Genomic DNA, 21478 nt, shown 5'->3' on the forward strand with positions numbered 1-21478 from the left:
TTCTACTATTAGAACGTAAGCTTGGGGGAAAAAAATTAATTAACCAGTAATTCTTACTTTTAATCACTCACTAGACATACATTTTCACAGTAGTTAGTTCAGATGAGTCAGTATTGGTTAAGTCTGGTTACTTCAGCCATTCCAATTACATACTAAAATCCTGATAGAAAATTAATAGGAAATATTACAATAGCAAGTTACTTGTTAAAGGGTTTACTGCACAAGAGGATACAGACGTACATCACCAAGAGGTCACGGATAGAGAAAGGAGAAGATACTTAAAGAGTATTACAGCGAAGACACAGAACATTTCACACAGTCCATCAGCATTTATAAGCTAATACCAGGTCCAGGTTCATAATGTAGTTCGATAATTAAAATGAGATATGATAACATTGAAATTTAATGTTGACACTTTGTATTTTATGAACAAAACATTTAAAAATTGACAGGCATTATAATTCCTTTCATTATTTTCTGGACAGACTTCTAGAACAAAACTACCTGTCGGAATTGTCGCTGGGGGTCCTGAAGCTTCTGTTTTGTCACCTTTTCCGTATTTCCCTGTTGCTGTCTTACTTTTGATCCCACGGAGACTGGCATTCTGCTGGTTGGGGACATCAGATTTGAACTCTGAAAGAAAATTAAACATCACATTTGAAACAAAGCACAGTAGATGCTTACTCCTATGAATGTATCTGATTCACAATGAGGATTAGGAGATGTACAGAAGATCAGAAAACAGATTGGTTATCTTGTATAGCATCTACATGAATCACCATTATCCTGTTAGGAAAAACCATTTACCTTTACATGCACAGTGAACAGAATTACAGTCCCCATTTCAACCAGATTCAAGCTTGATTAGAAGGTGCAGAGGTAGAAAACAAAAAGTTATTTTACAAGAAGCTTATATATTACCTGAAGGTCAAACACTGAGTTAGACCAAAGCAATGTTACACTTCCAATCAACAAAAATCAAATTGCAAAACTGCATCAGTCAGATTAATAAACAATAGTTTTCCCCAACACCATTGTCCAGCAAACCATTAGCCAATTATGCTTCAGCTGTTAAGATACCAGAAAAGGAAGTCACGTCACCCGCATGAAGCAGACAATAAAGAATGCAATAGGACACCTGTGATTCACTTGCTTTTGTGGAGATTTTTGGAAGTAGTGGTGGTTTGGTCTTGGTGTTTTGAGGTGTCTTTGCAGTGGAAAGCAATTGCTGATCAGTAGATTTGGTTTCATCCTTTGACACAGCCCCTTGAAATAATTCACAGCTTTGTGAAGGGCAGATTGTGTATTCTTCCTCCTGTTCTGCTATCTTTGGGCTCATTTCACTGATTGTTGTTTCTAATTGTTTGATTGTTTGTTCAAGACTATCCAAGGTCTTATAGGTGTTTTTCCGAATCTGATCTGTTCTAAACGAATTAGATACCGCATCAGTGTTTTGTATCCTTGATTGTGCGGCTTTAGGAGAGGCTTCATCTTTGCTGTTTGATTGTACAATCTCAAACCTTTTAGCTTCTTTGTGCTGCTTCACTGTCCCATCAAGTTCCTCCTCATCTTCATAAACCACTACCTGCAGCGTTTTCTTCCCAGTCTTTGTGCCTGTTTTAATAGCTTGGGTCAGAGCTGCAAGTTGTTTTTTGGGGAATTTGAATTTAAACTTCTTCTTGGTATCAGCCTTATTGGCAAACAAACTCTCTGCACTATCTGATTTTGAGTCATCATTTTCGGTTACATCAGATTTACTTTCTTTTGTTGCCTTAATTTCAGCAGAGCCAAGGTGGATGTCATGTCCATGGCCACCAAATTTATTGCATACCGGACTTGTTGCCGAATCCACAGTAGAAGAAATTTTGTTTGAATGCATGTTATCGTCATCCATTGTAGATTCGGCTAATGCTTCAGTATCACTAGAAATGTCAGAAGCTTCATTCTCTTCATCTATCCTCTCTTCTGCCATCATCCTTTCTAAATCTTCATCACATTCCTCAAATACTGTTGATAATCTTTTGTAAGCTGACCGGATGTCCATTGGTTCATCAAAGATAATAATTACTGGCTTTTTATCTGTGAAAAGCACTGGGTCTTCGTTCCCAGCCTCCTGATATCTACTTTGGCCTGTTGTCATTTCACGATTTGCATCTACATTCACTGTATGAATATCTTCTCCTTTTCTGTTCACGATATCATTTACTTCTCCACTGGACAGAGCCTGGACTTCAGTGTTTGTAATCATAAATGCTATGTTATCACTTGATGGAGACTCTTCTCCAGAGGAATTTGAAGAATCAACATCGTCCAAATATCTGACTGTAGATTTTTTGGAGGTCTTCTGTCTCAATATTACCTGTTGGCTATAGTTTTCCTTCTGATAATTTGTGTCTGCTGATGGCATTTCACATTCTTGATAATCAGATTTATTAGGAACTGAATCATGTTGGTCCAGAATTGTAGTGGATTGCTGTACCACAGGTATTGTCATACGTGTTCTCATAATTGGAGAGTGAACACTCTGCCCAACAACCTCCTCAGATTTTGAAGTATTTGCACGCACTGAGTTATCCACTGTACACTCGGAGTCTAAAATTTGCAACCTGTTTTCTGCTTCAACTTCTACAACGGATTCATATTTTTTAATTGCAGGCATATACTCTTTCTCCGGTTGGGTATCTTTCCTTATTTGAACAGGTTGATGAACAACATGCATTTTATCCGGCACAGATTTCTCTTCATCTTCTAGGTATTTCAATGTATCCTTTGTGTGCTGTGAAGGCTCAGAAGTCTCATTCTGCAATTGAAACTCGATTTGAGAATGAACATTGTGGAATATAAACACATTGGAGGTCATCGGCGCATCACAAGATGCCTGCAAAAACAAAAAGAAAATATACAATTGCAAGAATATTCTACATTTTCTTTGAATCAAAATATCCATGGAATATAATCAATATTAATAATTTATAACACAAAAGTGCTCTCAAATGCCACCATTTTATGTTACTTACCGCTGTAGAGTCCAGCAGAGCCTTGTCTTCATTCTCTGCACAGATGGCTTGTTCATCGCAAATGCCTGATCTCTGCTAGGATATTTCATTATAACAAGTTATTGCACAACAAATGCTCTGCAGACCAAACGTGAACTGTAGTTAAGCAGAGCAGCTTTAACTACAATTTAAGATCTGCAATACACATTGGACTTATAACACATCTGCTGCTCTTCACTCTATTACAAATACATTATGTAACTAAAAATATCTCATGTACACTGACAAAAATATCTGCGTGTAGCTTTACTTTTCTTTTTGAAGAATAAAAGAGTAGAGATTTTAGAGTAATTAATGCCAGATTAAACATACGTGAAATAAAACCAATGATGCAAAATAGGTGCGTTATAACTGAAAACCACCAAATTATCTGAAGATTGGTAAAAGGCAGTTATTGCAGGTAGAGCAAATGTTTAATTAGTCACCTCAATCAGATTTGAAACTTTAAAAAGAAACAATGGCAGAACCAAAGCCTATCACCAATAGTCAAAGCTCCAAACACAGAAGAACAATAGTAATAGCTAGGTGCTCTAAAGCCAAGCTAAAAGAAGCTAACAAAATTTATATTAAAAATTAATTACATTTTGTAGCAGGAACACCTTTGTAGAAATGGGCATCATGCCATGCACAGCAAACTAAATATCTAATTCAGGTTTGAAATTGTTAGACATCTGTGATATCAATTTTTATAAAAGTTAATTCTCCCAGTTCACAAATGTTTATCGTCTTTTTCAGCATCAACTTTATCTAGCGCCAGAAATCCAGACACAAATCAGTAAAGGTAATAAGAGCATAATGAAATACAGCCAACAGTTATTCTTCAGACTGTGTTTGAATTTTCTGTGACAAACCAAGAAAAGTCTGGCTTTTAGACACATCCTTTTCATTTTCTGTAGGGACAATATTCCTTTTTATTATAATAATCTATCCCTCAGACCAAGCCCTCCATTACAGCATTTTTAAAACTATCTAGATAATAAAAATTAAAATAGTGCCTCAATTCCTACTCTAACAAGCTACATGAAAATCATTCAAAATTAAAAACACAGATGTTTAAAAATAGATTATACACACACAACTCTGCACCACAATCAAACAAGCAGCACTTCAAACTTACATTATATAACTGACCAGGAAACACAAAATTAGTGCTACTTTTCAAAATAACAGTAGCTTCAAAAATTAGGCTCAAGATTTATTTTGTAAAGCAACGTTAATGCATGCTGTGCAACACAGCAGCATAGAGCATGTTCGGATAATAGGGGTTGCAATGAATTAGTAGCTGCGATTTTCCCTGTTTTCTTACAAACTGCAACAAGGAAATTTAAATGTTTTACTGACAGGTTAAAATTGAAGCCTTTAAATTATGCATTTGTGAATGAGGTGCGTTGGTTTCATGCAGTTTTTTTGTTAAAAATTTGCAAAAACACCCTTTGATGAAATGACGTATTTTAAGTACTTTTTGCCTGTCCAGTAATATTTTTGACAATCTTGCTACATGGAACGCACTTAATTTACATTAAATAATCAGTATTATTTTATTAATGTTTGTACCTAATCAAGAGCTCGTCAAATTGTTACCCCTGGTCTAATGATGGAGAAGCATGTCTACTACAGAATTTAAACTATGTAAATTGAAGTGTAAAACCACTCTTTTAAAAATATTTTATCAATGTTCAAACCCATTTAAAAGGAGCTCTGGCCCCTTGTTTTTTTGGTTATGATAACAGACAGCTTGGCTTAAGAGAGTAAATAAGTATAGTAGAGCTAAACCAGTAGGGTTAACTGGGAGCCTTCCCACGACAAGCATGGAGCAAACCATATAAGAACAGGTCTCTCCATCAGCCAGGAAAATCAAGGCTGTTTACAATATAAAATTATCTACAAGGCATACAGTCCCTATAGATTACTGGAACAGTATGTTGAACACTATAGCATGTTGGCAATCTAAGGATTAATTTTAAGCATACGTAAAATTGCCCTAACATTCTAAGCCATTGGAAAACTCTGCATAGCCTAATCTCCGAGCCACCTTGAGCTAGTGCCATTGAATTGCATATTTGTAATGGAATGTAATTCACTTACAAAACCAAAAGGAAGGATACATGTTAATAATAATAATATTAATCTTTGTCATAGACTCCGCACAGACAGTGACCCAAGCAGAGAATTGGACCTTAGTTCTCAGCACGGATATGCTTTGATTCTACAAGGTTGAAAATAGGACATTAGACTTCTGGTTGTGGCCATGAGCTGATCGGTTGCACATAAGGTGGCTCCTGCTTGCAGTCCTCAGTTTTGGCCCTTTCGACCTGGCTAATGGGCATTTTGTTTGTAAAAAGTGCAAAATAAGTGGAGGAAGTTGGGTTTCTCCTCCAAAGCGGAATGTTGGTCGGTTTTAACATCCGGAAAAATTTGAGTAAAGCCTTGGCTCAAGAGGTGAAGGATCCACATGGCACAGTAACTGAGATCTTGGCAGAGTCGGGAGCGTCGTCATCGCCTACCCATTGCCTGTGGAGCACTCCATGGAATTTATCAAAAGGGGAGTTTAGGCACCATTGGCAAGAGATGCAAGAAGACTGGTCCCAGTCGATTGAGGGAGCAGTAGTCTCTCTTCGCGGGACTTTGGAATGGGTGGAGAAGCATTTGGAGCAGCAAGATGTGTCGATCCGTGTCATGTTCCTCTTGTGCGATGTGGGAATTCAGGGACCCTTCTGGTGTCCCTGGTCCCTTCACATGCAAGAGGTCTCCAACTGCAGCTCCTGTTAGACCGCTTAAAGGCTCTAAAGCTGCGGATGGATTCACTTTGGAGCATCCACGATGCTGAGGAAGTCGTGGATAGCACGTTCAGTGAGTTGGTCACACTGCAGTTAAAAATTAGTGTGGGAGATAGGAAATGGGCGACCCCCAGACAGAGGAAGAGTAGAAAGGCAGTGCAGGGGTTACCTGCGGTCATCTCCCTCCAAAACAGGTACACCGTTTTGGATACTGTTGGGGTAGATGGCTCACCAGGGGAAGGTGGCAGGAGCCAGGTTCATGGTACCGTGGCTGGCTCTACTGTACAGGAGGGCAGTTAAAAAGAGTGGCAGAGCTATAGTGATAGGGGGCTCAATGGTAAGAGGAATAGACAGGCGTTTCTGAGGACGCAAACGAGACTCCAGGATGGTATGTTGCCTTCCTGGTGCAAGGGTCAAGGATGTCTCAGGGTGGCTCCAGGACATTCTGGAGGGGGAAGGTGAACAGTCAGCTGTCATGGTGCATATAGGCATCAATGATATAGGTAAAAAACATGATGAGGTCCTACAAGCTGAATTTAGGGAGTTAGGATTTAAAACCAAAAAGTAGGACCTCAAAGGTAGTAATCTCAGGATTGCTACCAGTGCCACGTGCTAGTCAGAGTAGGAATGTCAGGATAGATAAGATGAATACGTGGCTTGAGAGATGGTGCAAGAGGGGGGGATTCAAATTCTTGGGACATTGGAACCGGTTCTGGGGGAGGTGAAACCAGTACAAACCTGAGGGTCTGCACCTAAGCAGGACTGGAACCAATTTCCAAGGGAGAGTGTTTGCTAGTGCTGTTGTGGAGGGTTTAAGCTAATATGGCGGGTAATGAGAACCGATGCAGGAAGTCGCAGGGAAGTAAAGTGGGGACAGAAACACAAGGCAGTAAGGGGAAAAGTGAAAGGCAGGGAAACCAAAGTCTAAAATCAAAAAGGGCCACAGTACAGAGTACAGACTGTGAGGAACTCCGTGAATGGGACCAGTAAGGCTAACAGAAATAAAACAAGTGTCTGTGGTATTGTCATGATTGTGAGAGTGAATGGCGTTTTGGCTGGAATGCCAAATTTTCTGTTCCCGCTCGCGGCAGTTCCACCACAGACAAAACCAGAGAGTCTCACCCAATGTGTGAGGTATTAGTTTCATGAAAACGTGTGTGGTTCAAAACAGAAAGTTTGCAGAATCTGCATTATAATATATTAACTATCCATATATTAATTTTATAATTTACATCAAGATTCGACTCTCACCGGCACCAGAAAATCCCAGCCAAGGACAGAAGATTTTGTCCTATATACTTTTTTCATGGCTAATTTCTAAAAATGTTTAAAACTAGACAAAGACCTTTAAAATGGTTGAATCTATACCTATCCTGAACAAAAGGAGCAATCATGACAATACCACAGATACGTGCACCCGCTTGACTCTGAAGAGACAATAATGGCCCCCTGGAGACGGCAGACCAAATTCAAAGAGAACAAAGAGTCCATTTGCATTTCATAAACCAGTCTGGTCAGCTGGAGCCTATCCATCAGGTTGGACAAAGGACCCTGCAGCCTTCATAAAATCTCTACAGCACAGAAAGAGGCCATTTGGCCCATCAGGTTTGCACCGACCATTCAAAAGGCCACCCTATTTAAGCTCAATCCTCCTCCATGTAACCCCAGCCTAAGGGGGGTAATTTAGCATGGCCAATCCACCAAATTTACACATCATTCAACTGGTCGCCAGAATGGAAAATTCCTATTTAACCATCTCGGGAACCCAGACGGGGGAATTTACACCTTTTATCAAATATATTGTGAAGAGGTATGATTCATGTGACATAGTCCTCTGACTTGTGTAACCAGGAATATTGCCCTGCTGTACTGAAAAAAACTTCAGTATGCTATTTTATCATCTACAAGCAGCAGCACAGAAAAGAGGTCCTGCCCAGATTGAACACTGGTTCTGCTGGAACCTCTGTATATCGACTACAAGCCTGAATCATCTCTGCGTGCCTAGCTCCTTGTGTGAAGTCAACTCCAATGTGAAAGTGAATTATACAGCATTTGTTTTCAATCTGCCAACCTCTCAAAAGGAATACCTCATTGGACTTTGATTTTGGACACATGTGAAATGATAATTCCCCTCTGTGGCCATTGCCCTGGAAATCTTTCTTTTCTCCATCTCCCTTTTACTGTACAAGTGCACAAGGGGATATGTGGGGCCCCCTCCCTGCATTTCGAGTGTGTGCAAATAAACTAACCCTTTGAGTTCACCCCAAAATGGATTTGTTTGGTGATCATTAATAGAAATCGGATCACACCAAAATAGTGTGTTTGGGAAATACCCCAATGCTTATAAAGAAAGAAGCAAATCGAAAACATATTTCTGTTTACGGATGAGTTGCGAGAGGAGAAATCAGGGCTGTTTAGATAACCTCCCACCCCACCCCCCACACCCTTACTATCTGTAACAAAGTGTTGTATTACATGGTCAGATTCCCGAGTATTTTGAGGTTTCCTTCAATCCTATGGTTATGATTTAGCAGAACTATTTTATCCATTCTCAGGAAATACATGTATTTTAGTTCAGTTTCAAAACTATCCAAAATTTCAATGTAAAACACGCTTTTGATGTTTTGCTGTCCTTCACCAATTTAACTGGATGATAGCAGACAGAAGACTGCAAAGAATTCAATAATCAGAATTTTTTTTTCAAGCAAATGAATCAAAAGTTTTATCTACTGGCAACAGCAGCCTTCATGTTTAAAGAGTATCAATCCCCAGCAAATGGAAATAATCATAACCTTTTGGGTAAAGCAGGATCTTAATCTTTTTTAGAACTTTACCTTGCCAAAGAAGGGGTCATTTTGAAATAAGGGGCGTCATTCTCCGCCGGCGGGAGTCTCCGTTCTGCCGGCACCGGGGGGTTTCCCGACGGCGTGGGGCTGCCCCACAATGGGAAACCCCATTGACCGGCCGGTGTTACGGAGACTCCCGCCGGCCGGTCGACGCAGAAATGTGGCGGGGCGGGTAGGAGAATTTCACCCAAGATCTCTGCAGTTTGACTTTATCATTTCAATTTTAATTGAACTTTTGTTTCTAAATGTTAAAGAACTCCATCTTCCTGGTTACCAAACTATAAAGACAACATTCTTTCTGATGAGATACACATGATGCACACCAAAACTATCCACATGTAAAACATTATTTCCTAGATTAGAGTCATATGCATACTAGGGTGGCTCATTGGTTAGCACTGCTGCCTCACTGCGCCGGGGACTGACGTTCAATTCCAGCCTTGGGTAGCTGTCTGTGTGGAGTTTGCACGTTTTCCCAGTATCTGCATGGGTTTCCGCCGGGTGCTCCGGTGTACTTCCACAGTCCAAAGTTGTGCAGGTTAGGTGGATTGGCCATGTTAAATTGTCCCTTAATGTCCAAAGATGTGCAAGTTAGTTTATTGGGTTACGGGGGGGGGGGGGGGGGGGGGGGCGGAGGTCGGGTGCTCATTCAGAGGGTCGGTGCAGATCGATGGCCGTGTTGTAGGGATAAGATCCTGATGGCTTTTTTTCACTTTTCAGAATGGGGTAGATTATGAAGAAACTAAATGCAGGAACATATTCAGGACTATTGGGCAGCGTGGTGGTACAACATATGTATAAATCTGGGACAACCTGTAGGTTCCATTTTCCAGTCACCCCACAATGAGCTACTAAATGGGAGTTCAAAATCAATGAAAGTGGGATGATAGTTGTCTTACCGACATGTAGCAATGCTAGGCAAGTATTATTTACTTTACATGTTTGACAATACTTATAAATCAAAATGGCACTGAATGAAAGGGGGAGGAGATTTCAGTGCTATCGTGGAAGAGCAGTGATGTGAGGTGAATTGGGTAGCTTTTTCCAAAGAGCTAGCACAGATGGGCCAAATGCCTGCACTCTCAGTGAGTATTCTGTGCCACTGTTTTGAAAATGTGTAACAGGCAAGTTTTCAAAATAAAAGAAAAGGTAATCAAGATTATTTTAGTTTAATATTTAATCCAATCCTGCGAACTGAATTTTCGGTAACACTTTTAATAAGGAATTATTTGGAAAGCATGTAGGTTTCATAGAGCTATAGAAATTAAAATAGAGAGTAGTGGGTTAGTATTGAAGCGGAAAAGATTATGATACAGCAAGCTCACATTCGATACCATAGATGTTACCTTCTTTTCTTTGGCTGATAATAATGCTGTGGACCTTACATCTCTGGCTTGCATTTCAACTTTCGGCTGTTCAACAACTGTTTTTGAACTTACATCCATAACTGAACATTTTTGGAAAGCCTGAGAGATTAAAGACCAGGATGTTAGCCAAAAAAAAATCAACCACATATCAGCTTACTGCAGAGTCCAGAAATTTCATTTTATGGAGCTAAGACACAACATCAGAGTTTACACGGGGAGGAAAAAAAACACCACAATTTTTTTTAAAACGCTGTCAAATGCTTTCTGTCTCTTGAGATTAAAAAGAAAATATTTTGACCTCAACAGTTGATCGATGAATTGGCCTTTGGCGGTTTATTACTAATTCAACAGCTAACTGCTCAGCTTCATCACTAACAATATCTTTGAAGAACTTAAATGCAAAGATAGCTGGTTTGAGTTTACTGGATGCCAGAAAATTCTGCAATTTGTTGAGAATTCTGTTTAGTTGTCCAAATAGTTGTCAGCTGTGGGTGGGTCAGTTAGGAACGCTAATACCTCTGACTCAGAAGGTCGAGGGTTCAAATCCGACTCCAAAGGGTGAGCACAAGGTCTCGGCTGGCACTCGAGTGCAGTATTGATGGAGTTGCTCTGTCAGAGGTGTCGTCCTTCGGGTAAGACAGAAAATGGAGCCCCTGATTGTCCCTTCAGGCAGGGGAGGCGGTGACGCAGTGATATTGTTGCTGGACTAGTAATCCAGAGACTCTCGAATCCCACCACAGAAAATGGTGAAATTTGAATTCAATAAGAAATCTGGAATTAAAAGTCTAATGATGACCACAAAACCATTGTCAACTGTTGTAAAACCTCACCTGTTCACTAATGACTTTTAGGGAAGGAAATCTGCTGTCCTTACCTGGTCTGGCCTCCATGTGACTCCAGATCCACAGCAATGTGGTTGACTCTTTTCCCTCTGGAATGGGCAATAAATGCTGGCCAGTGACGAGTTTTTTTAGCTCGTTCATTTTTTAACCCATGAACGAGTTTTTAAAAATGTAAAAGACTTCATGATGAGAAGAGAGAAGTTGTTCTCCCATGTCCTCCTGACCAATGTTTATCTCAACCAGAACCTCTAAAGAGGACACTCTGGTCATTATTGCATTGTTGCTTGTGGGAGTTTACTCTTCACAATTTGGCTGTTGCGATTTTCTTTTAATCATTCATGGGATGTGGGCCAGCATTTGTTGCCCATCCTTAATTGCCCTTGAGAAGGTAGTGGTGGCTCACCTTCTTGAACCATTGCAGTCCATGTTGCGTAGCTACACCCATATCACTGTTAGGGAGGGAGTCCCAGGATTTTGATCCAGTGACAGTGAAGCAACAGCAATACAGTTCCAAGTCAGGATAATGTGTGACTTGAAGCAGAACTCACAGATGGTGGTGTTCCCATGCATCTCACCAACATCAACCTAGACACTGTAAATGACAATGATACACCAAGCCTGGTCGGCCCTTCAAAGTCCTCCTTACTAACATCGGGGACTTGTGCTAAAATTGGGAGAGCTGTCTACAGACGAGTCGAGCAGCAGCCTGGCATATTCATACTCACGGAATTGTACCTTACAGACAATGTTCAAGACACCACCATCACAATTACGGATGGGGTGGCACAGTGATATACAGACAGGAGGAGGTGGCCTTGGGAGTCCTAAACATAGACGGTGGACCCCATGAAGTCTCATGGCATCATGTCAAACATGGACAAGGAAACCCCCCTGATGGTTGTCATATACTCTCTTCCTGTAACTGCCGAATCACTACTCGCCCATGTTGAACACCACTTGAAAGAAACATCGAGGATGGCAAGGGCACAGAATAATAATAATATTTATTGTCACAAGTAGGCGTACATTAACACTGCAATGAAGTTTCTGTGAAAAGTCCCTGGTCGCCACATTCCGGCATCTGTTCGGTACACAGGGAGAATTCAGAATGTCCAAATTATCTAACGGCATGTCTTTCAGGACTTGTGGGAGGAAACCCGGGCACCCGGAGGAAACCCACGCAGACACAGGGAGAATGTGCAGACTCCACACAGACAGCGACCCAAGCCGGGAATCGAACCTGGGACCCTGGTGCTGTGAAGCAACCGTGCTAACCACTGTGCTACCATGCCACCCAAGGGCTTGTTTAAATAACAGACCCTCCAGCTCTGCCCCTCTCCCCTGTGGATTCACTGGGAAAAATGTCACTTTTGTTCAGGTTGAGTTTGTAGCCCGAAAAGCTCCAAACTCTTTCAGGAGCGCCATGATCCCTTCCATGCTGCTTTGGGAGTCTGTGACGCAGAGGGGCAGGTCATCCACATAGAGTGACTCTGTGCTCTGACTCCCGTCTGGATCCCCTTCCAGTTTTTCACCACTGTGGCGAATAGCAGCAGGGGCAGCCGGGATCCCTGCCTTGTGCCTCTGTGCAGCTGATGGTATTTAGAGCTGGTGGTGATAGTCTGCACACTCTCCATGAGAGCACTGTACAGACGTTTCACCCATTTTGTGAATATCAAAGCTCCAAAACCTAGGACTTGGCTCCTCCCTCTGCAACTGAATGCTCGACTTCCTGATTTCAATGTCCATCGCCCAGAGTCGCTTGGTAGTACAACACAGACCAATCTAGGTGAGCTCTAAAAGGCTTAACTGGGTGAGGGAACCAGCAAAAAACATACTTGATTTTGTCCTCACCAATTTATCTGTCACAGATGCACCAGACCATGACAGTATTGGTAGGAGTGACCACCGTACTGTCCCTGTGGAGACGTAGTTACGTCTTTTATAATTTTTCCAATAAAGGGGCAATTTAGCGTGGCCAATCCACCTACCCTGTACATCTTGGGTTGTGGGGGCGCGAACCATGCAGACACGGGGAGAATGTGCAAACTCCACATAGACAGCAACCCGGGATTGACCCCGGGTCCTTGGTGCCATGAAGCAGCAGTGCTAACCACTGTGCTACCGTGTCGCCCAGTGAAGTTCTGTCTTCACACTGAGGATACCCTCCATTATGTTGTGTGGCACTACCATCATGCTAAATGTGATAGACTCCAAACAAATCTTAAAACTCAAAATAATTATCCACGGGGGTGCTGAGAGCCATCAACAATAGTTTGATACAACAGAGTCGCTTTCTAGATCATTTCAAAGGGCATTTAAGAGTCACATGTAATAATTCCTTCCCTAAAGAGCATTAGTGAACCAGATGTTTTGATAGCACGATAATCAACAATGGTTTCATGGCCACTACTATGGAGACTAGTTTTTAATTCAATTTTTTATGCCATGGCAGGATTAGAACCCATGTCTCCAGCGCATTTGCAATTTGGATTGCTAGTCCAGTGTCATTACCAGTATGCCATCGCCTCCCCCTATTCCTACATTGCAAAAATGATTATAGTTCAAAGTACTTAATTGGCTGTAATCATCTTGGGGTGTCCTCAAGTCATGTGAGGTGCAAAATAAATGCAATTTGTTCTTTATGGCAGAGGTCAGCTTCCAATTCATTGTTTTAAATCATTTTAGAGTACCCAATTCTTCTTTTTTCCAATTAAGGGGCAATTTAGCGTGGCAATCCACCTACCCTGCACATCTTTTTTGGGGTTGTGGGGGTGAGACCCACGCAGACACTGGTAGAATGTCAGCTTCCAATTCATAGCATACAATAGGACAATTCCAAGATTTGCTTCAAAACCAAAATTTGTCAAACATAACTTTGGATATCACAAAACTAATCAGTAAAAAAATGCATTAAATGTAAATAGGCAACTTTTACTATTTACAGTTCAGCAACTAAGTCGAGTGCATTCAAAATACCAACATCAATTTTACAGAGGACAGAATGCCAAAAATCACCTTCCTTATAAACAGATTTGTATTTCAATTGAATTTGCACATAAACATTACTTTCTGAACTTCACAAGCTGCTGATAATACATATTATTTCCATGAAACCGTTTATTCTTTATAAGACATTAAACCATAGACAGGTGCCAAATCATAAAATTTACAGTGGAGGTGGAGGCCATTCAGCCTATAGAGTCTACATCAGCCCCTGAAAGAGCACCCGACCTAAGCCCACACCTCCACCCTATCCCGGTAACCCAGCAACCCCACCTAATCTTTGGATGCTACTGGGAAATTTAGCGTGACCAATCCACCTTATTCACACGTCTTTGGACTGTGGGAGGTAACTGGGGCTCCCGGAGGAACCCACGCAGACATGTGGAGAATGTGCACATTCCACACAGGCAGTGACCCAAGCCGGGAATCGAACCTGGGTCCCTGGTGTTGTGAAGCAACAGTGCTAACCACTGTGCTACCGTACCGCCAACGCTGAATATCTGTCTTTAATATAAGGGGTGAATTCTCTGCCGTCGGGATGCTACATTTTGCCGGCAGCCCGGGATATCCCGACGGCGTGGGGCTGCCCCACAATGGGAAACCCCATTGACCCGCCAGCGAAACGGAGCATCCCGCCGGCGTGCTGAACCAGAAATCCGGCGCAGCGGGACAGAGAAACCCGCCCCACGTGTTTCATTTTAGAATTCATTAGAAATCATTCCACAGCTGAACCAGAATAGTTTAATTCATAACAAATTGATAGCCTTTTTTATGTAGTCTACACTTCTTGTAAGCATGACTCTTACATCCCATGACGCTATCACTGAGATAATGTTAAACATCCCAATTATAAATTTATTTATTCATTGCCTGAAGGCCTGAAATTCCTTATGTACATTTATTTCCTTCTATGCAGGATCTGTGTAGACTCTCAAAGTTTAATAAATAGAACGAAACAGATAAGGACTTCAGAATTAGCTGAAAGAAGTGGGTAAAAAGCTAGATTTCTTTTTATAAAAATAAAGTAGAAAAATACAGCCACGGATTAATAAGACCATAAGACATAGGAGCGGAAGTAAGGCCATTCGGCCCATCGAGTCCACTCCAACATTCAATCATGGCTGATTTCAACTCCATTTACCCGCTCTCTCTCTCCATAGCCCTTAATTCCTCGAGAAATCAAGAATTTATCAACTTCTGTCTTAAAGACACTCAACGTCCCGGCCTCCACTACCCTCTGTGGCAATGAATTCCACAGCCCCACCGCTCTCTAGCTGAAGAAATTTCTCCTCATCTCTGTTCTAAAGTGACTCCCTTTTATTCTAAGGCTGTGCCCCCGGGTCCTAGTCTCCCCTGCTAATGGAAACAACTTCCCTACGTCCACCCTATCTAAGCCATTCATTATCTTGTAAGTTTCTATTAGACCTCCCCCCAACCTCCTAAACTCCAATGAATATAATCCCAGGATCCTCAGACGTTCATCGTATGTTAGGCCTACCATTCCTGGGATCATCCGTGTGAATCTCCGCTGGACCCGCTCCAGTGCCAGTATGTCCTTCCTGAGGTGTGGGGCCCAAAATTGCTCACAGTATTCTAAATGGGGCCTAACTAATGCTTTATAAAGCTTCAGAAGTACATCCCTGCTTTTATATTCCAAGCCTCTTGAGATAAATGACAACATTGCATTTGCTTTCTTAATTACGGACTCAACCTGCAAGTTTACCTTTAGAGAATCCTGGACTAGGACTCCCAAGTCCCTTTGCACTTCAGCATTATGAATTTTGTCACCGTTTAGAAAATAGTCCATGCCTCTATTCTTTTTTCCAAAGTGCAAGACCTCGCACTTGCCCACGTTGAATTTCATCAGCCATTTCTTGGACCACTCTCCTAAACTGTCTAAATCTTTCTGCAGCCTCCCCACCTCCTCCATACTACCTGCCCCTCCACCTATCTTTGTATCATCGGCAAACTTAGCCAGAATGCCCCCAGTCCCGTCATCTAGATCGTTAGTATATAAAGAGAACAGCTGTGGCCCCAACACTGAACCCTGCGAGACACCACTCGTCACCGGCTGCCATTCCGAAAAAGAACCTTTTATCCCAACTCTCTGCCTTCTGCCTGACAGCCAATCGTCAATCCATGTTAGTACCTTGCCTCGAATACCATGGGCCCTTATTTTACTCAGCAGTCTCCCGTGAGGCACCTTATCAAAGGCCTTTTGGAAGTCAAGATAGATAACATCCATTGGCTCTCCTTGGTCTAACCTATTTGTTATCTCTTCAAAGAACTCTAACAGGTTTGTCAGGCACAACCTCCCCTTACTAAATCCATGCTGACTTGTCCTAATCCGACCCTGCACTTCCAAGAATTTAGAAATCTCATCCTTAACAATGGATTCTAGAATCTTGCCAACAACCGAGGTTAGGCTAATTGGCCTATAATTTTCCATTGTTTTCCTTGTTCCCTTCTTGAACAGGAGGGTTATAACAGCGATTTTCCAATCCTCTGGGACTTTCCCTGATTCCAGTGACTTTTGAAAGATCATAACTAACACCTCCACTATTTCTTCAGCTATCTCCTTTAGAACTCTAGGATGTAGCCCATCTGGGCCCGGAGATTTATCAATTTTTAGACCTCTTAGTTTCTCGAGCACTTTCTCCTTTGTGATGGCTACCATATTCAACTCTGCCCTCTGACTCTCCTGAATTGTTGGGATATTACTCATGTCTTCTACTGTGAAGACTGACGCAAAGTACTTATTCAGTTCCTCAGCTATTTCCTTGTCTCCCATCACGAGATTACCAGCATCATTTTGGAGCGGCCCAACGTCTACTTTTGCCTCCGTTTGTTTTTAATGTATTTAAAGAAACTTTTAATATCATTCCTAATGTTACTGGCTAGCCTACCTTCATAATTGATCCTCTCTTTCCTTATTTCTCTCTTTGTTATCCTCCGTTTGTTTTTGTAGCCTTCCCAATCTTCTGACTTCCCACTACTCTTTGCCACATTATAGGCTTTCTCTTTTGCTTTGATGCATTCCCTAACTTCCTTTGTCAGCCATGGCTGCCTAATCCCCCCTCTGATAACCTTTCTTTTCTTTGGGATGAACCTCTGTACTGTGTCCTCAATTACTCCCAGAAACTCCTGCCATTGCTGTTCTCCTGTCTTTCCCACTAGGCTCTGCTCCCAGTCGATTTTCGTCAGTTCCTCCCTCATGCCCCTGTAGTTACCTTTATTTAACTGTAACACCTTTACATCTGATTCTACCTTCTTTCTTTCAAATTGGAGATTGAATTCTACCATATTATGATCACTGCCTCCTAAGTGTTCCCTTACTTTAAGATCTTTAATCAAGTCTGGCTCATTACATAACACTAAGTCCAGAATGGCCTGTTCCCTCGTGGGCTCCATCACAAGCTGTTCCAAAAAGCCCTCCTGTAAACATTCAATGAATTCCCTTTCCTTGGGTCCACTGGCAGCATTATTTACCCAGTCCACCTGCATATTGAAGTCTCCCATGATCACTGTTGCCTTGCTGACATGCACTTTCTATTTCGTGGTACATTTTGTGCCCCCGGTCCTGACCACGGATTAATGGGATAATCTATGCCACTAAAAACATATCAATTTCCTCTAAACTCTAGCTGTTCTGACACAGTGAAAAATGTCAACTACGTGGATTATTTCCAACGATAGACTTCTGAAATTGGAGCCTACCAAAAATTGTGGTTTCAAATACATTGGGTAAATTTAACTGTAATGCAATGTCCTTTGTCCAAATTATCTGGGTAAAAGATTGTAACTACCAACAGATCCAATATGAAGTATAATGTTTGTGAGTTGGAAGATTGTTCTGCAAAGTACTCCGGCAATAGAAATTTATATCTGTGAACATTATGTGAACAAAATTGTGAACATAGCTTCTATGGAAAATAATTAAACGTTACCTTAAAATATTTTCAAATGCCAATATTATTTTATGTACTACTGCAGAGAAAGTACAAACAGTGGCAGTATGACACCTACTTAAATCAGGAAAGCTGAACAATCATAAGATTAGATTACAAGGTAGCTGCACAGCACTTAGTGGGATGTCTTGAGAGGTTTGGTCTACAATTACATTATTCTAGTTAATGGTCACACTGCTCATTGCAACAGGTTTACCGCAAACATTTGCCCAGCTGCCTCAAAGCATTTTAAATCTGTCTTGACAACATTTTCCACCAAAATGGTAATATTTGAAAGGAAGGATTTTACTTTTAAGAGGGAGAAGATTAATGCAAGCTTCCATCAACTTTGCTCATCCACCAAACTGTTAAAATCAGAACCAACCCAGTTTCTAGTCAGTGATGTTTTTGTCCTAGTACTTTCCATTTTTGCGATCATCATACTTTTATCGTCATACTTTGATCAATTCCAATATTATGAAGTTATTAAGCTGACCTGGACTCCATTTTCATTTCAGTTTGGTACCACTTTACTCTGCTCCAAGTCTCCAAGAGCAATGAGGCAGCTGAGTAAACCTGTTCTTGGGCATCATCCAAAACTGCTCTAGAGTCAATGCTCAGAGTCAATGGCTCCCTCTAGGCAAAGCGGTTGTTGCCTACACAATGTCATAAACAAACCAAACTTCCTGAGAGAAATCCAATTCTGTTTATATGCTGGCACTCTTGCTTGCAGACTATCTGTGCTTTTAATTGTGTTTCTTGTGATTTGCGAATCACCTGCCCTCTGACCATTTTGACACAAAAAAAATGTCAACTATGTGGATTGTTTTCAATAATGTTTTTTTTTTAATTGTATGGCCCAACAGTCCAAAAATTAAACTTTAATCTTACAATTAAGTTTTGTGGAAGGAAGACATGGGCTCTCATGTCATAAACAGCCAAGCTCTATACACCCTTCCTCACGAATCACAATTTCATTTTTCAAGGCTCCCAAATGCTATTAAGCCACATAATCTGCATTGAGTTTTTAAAAATACCTTTTGTATATATATATATATATGGTGGTGGTTAAGTAATTGTTTTAACTGCTGAATTGGAACGGAGTAGAAAACCCTCTTCAATTACTTATGTTAAAACATTGCAGAGGGTGAACTTAGTTTCCTTGATCAAATGTTGACATGAATGTTGACCATTTTTTAAAAAACGTTCCCACACAGCCTGTATACATCCAGCCTCTCAATCTGACAAACTTTTATCTAGTCACAAGATGTATTTCTGCACATTTCAGTCATAAATCCCAGTGTTCCTCATCACTCCAGAAGTCATATCAGAAATATGTGCCCCATTATCATTTGATATCTGTGTCATATATAGAAAGGAGCTGAACAATGCTAATGAAAGGTGACTGAGTCATTTTATTAGATTAACTCAACCATAAGAATTCAATGCAGCTCCTCCATATACATTGCAAAACAGTCAGTTGAGACTATTCAAACTACAATTTGGCTTTCTTCATGAAAGTATTATGTACCTAGTACACTCAGATCCAAAAAACACATCAGTGAGACAGGCATAACAATTTCGCCATCAAAGTAAAGAAAGGGACACAACACAACAGGTGCTGCAAACTTCTTATTCACAGTAGCCAATTCACCAAAATCCCACTGCAGGTAAATTGGGCTGACAGGCATTTCACAATACTGCATTCAAATGGCAGTCCCAGCTTTTCTTGTCATGTTAAGCAGCAAATGGCACTTGTCAAACGAATCACAGCACATGTGCCAGGAAGAATAACAAAGTGCAAAAAGGAGAGTTTGCTGAAACAGCCATGAATAATTCACGGTGAAGTTGCATTAAATGCGATCAAATAACCAGCTGACAAACATGTTCTGATGTGGACATCCTTTCAAAAGCTTAGCTAATACAATTGCCCCACTCTAAATTTCGTCTGCACCAAAACCAACTACTCAGCCCACTGACATTTCTCGGAGACACATTCAAACAGCACTGTTCACTAGCTAGTTGGTTTTCTAAAATTTTCAGTTCAGAGTCTGGTTATGTAAAGGCATAAATATTAACAATTTGTTGATTCGCAAAACAGATTCAGCCAGAAAGTTACTTTTTCCCCTCTTCCCTACCTTTTCATTGCTCATACCTTACTATTTTACGTTTTCATTACTGAACAGTTTACATTGGAAGGTGGCTCTCTATAGGCATTCAGGATCCTGAGCTTTACAGGTACACAAGAGGACAAAAGCAAGGAGGTGATGATGGAACCGTTTTAAACATTAGCTCAGTCTCGAAAGGATTGTGTCCAGTTCTGGGCTTTGCATGGATGAGGGACTTCAGTTATGTGGCTAGATTGGAGAAGCTGAGGTAATTCTTTTCCCAGGAGAGAAGGTCAAGAGGAAATTTGTTCGATATGTTCAAAACCATGAGGTCTCGAGAAGAGTCAATAGAAACTATTTACGGGCAGAAGGGTCAAAATTTAAAGTGATTGGCAAAAGAACAAATTGCCACAAGAGGAAATACTTTTCTTTTTGTGATTGCAATGCACTGCCTGGAAGTGTGGTGGAGGCAGATTCTATCTTGTTTTTAAACGGGAACTGCATCAGCACCTGAAGAGAAATTAAGTGCAGAGCTATGGAGAAAGGGCAGGGGAGTAGGACTATTCAGAAACTTGTGCCAAGAGCCATCACGGACATGAGAGGCTAATCGAACTCCGTGCTGTATCCGTTTTATTATTCAATGTAAACCCAATGCTGAATTATGGTTTATGCTGCAGATCAAATTTAGCAACTAAGTATGAATTGTGCAGGAATGTTACAAAGCAATCATACCAGCATACAAAGCCAGATCTCTGACTTCATTTTTAAAAAGTTTAGAGTATCAAATTATTTTTTTCCAATTAAGGGGCAATTTAGCCTCCCCTGCACATCTTTTTGGGTTGTGGGGGTCAGACCCACGCAGGCACGGGAAGAATGTGCAAACTCCACACGGATAGTGACCCAGGGCCAGGATTGAACCCGGATCCTGAGTGCTGTGAGGCAGCAGTGCTAACCACTGCACAACGTGCCGCCCTGGATCTCTGACTTCATGAACATGCTCACAGTCACATTCCCCAAAATCAGTGAAAGATGGCTCACTACCAGCCTAAGTGGCACTAGTCACAGCTGTTCATACTCGCCTGCAGCAAGTTAATAGCCAAAGGCATCCTAGAAAGCTGCCCACCAAGGGCTGTTTTGGTGCCTTCAACAGCTGTGTTATTGGTTTATTTACACTGAAGGCTTGCCTCTGGCACTGCCATTTCCATTTATAAATTGGCGTGGGTATTAGTCTGTGTGGCATACTTCAGTTTGTTACTTCGTCTGTTTCTTTTCTGATCCTGCAGTCTTTGTGTTGCAGAGAGTGCAGAAAAGGTTTCTAACAATGGTTCCAGGTGAGAAACTTCAGTCATGAGGACAGATTGGAGAGGTTGGGACTGTTCTCCTTGGAGAGAAGAAGGCTAAGAGGAGATTTGATAGAGATGTTCAAAGCCATGAGGGGGCTGGACAGAGTAGATAGGGAGAAAATGTTCCCGTTTGTAAAAGGATCAAGTACGAGAGAGGGCACAGATTTAAAATGATTTGCAAAAGAAACA

At 41.3% G+C, this 21478-nt stretch overlaps 1 protein-coding gene across 20 annotated transcripts in view; it reads right to left on the reverse strand.

The window, feature by feature from the left end:
* Nucleotides 1–21478, reverse strand: part of LOC140424893 (sickle tail protein-like) — a 931095-nt gene that overhangs the window by 2272 nt on the left and 907345 nt on the right. For 17 of the 20 annotated variants that reach the window (XM_072508468.1, XM_072508464.1, XM_072508465.1 and 14 more), the window contains 4 exons: nucleotides 10026–10145; nucleotides 3018–3092; nucleotides 1139–2878; nucleotides 505–633 (listed from right to left, as the gene is read on the reverse strand). In XM_072508468.1, coding sequence (XP_072364569.1) covers nucleotides 505–633; nucleotides 1139–2878; nucleotides 3018–3092; nucleotides 10026–10145 — 2064 coding nt within the window. The remainder of the gene's footprint in view (nucleotides 1–504; nucleotides 634–1138; nucleotides 2879–3017; nucleotides 3093–10025; nucleotides 10146–21478) is intronic. The other 3 variants (XM_072508467.1, XM_072508476.1, XM_072508466.1) reach the window with 2 other exon arrangements.

This window comes from Scyliorhinus torazame, chromosome 6 (genome assembly GCF_047496885.1).
Source record: "Scyliorhinus torazame isolate Kashiwa2021f chromosome 6, sScyTor2.1, whole genome shotgun sequence".
Lineage (NCBI taxonomy): Eukaryota > Metazoa > Chordata > Chondrichthyes > Carcharhiniformes > Scyliorhinidae > Scyliorhinus > Scyliorhinus torazame.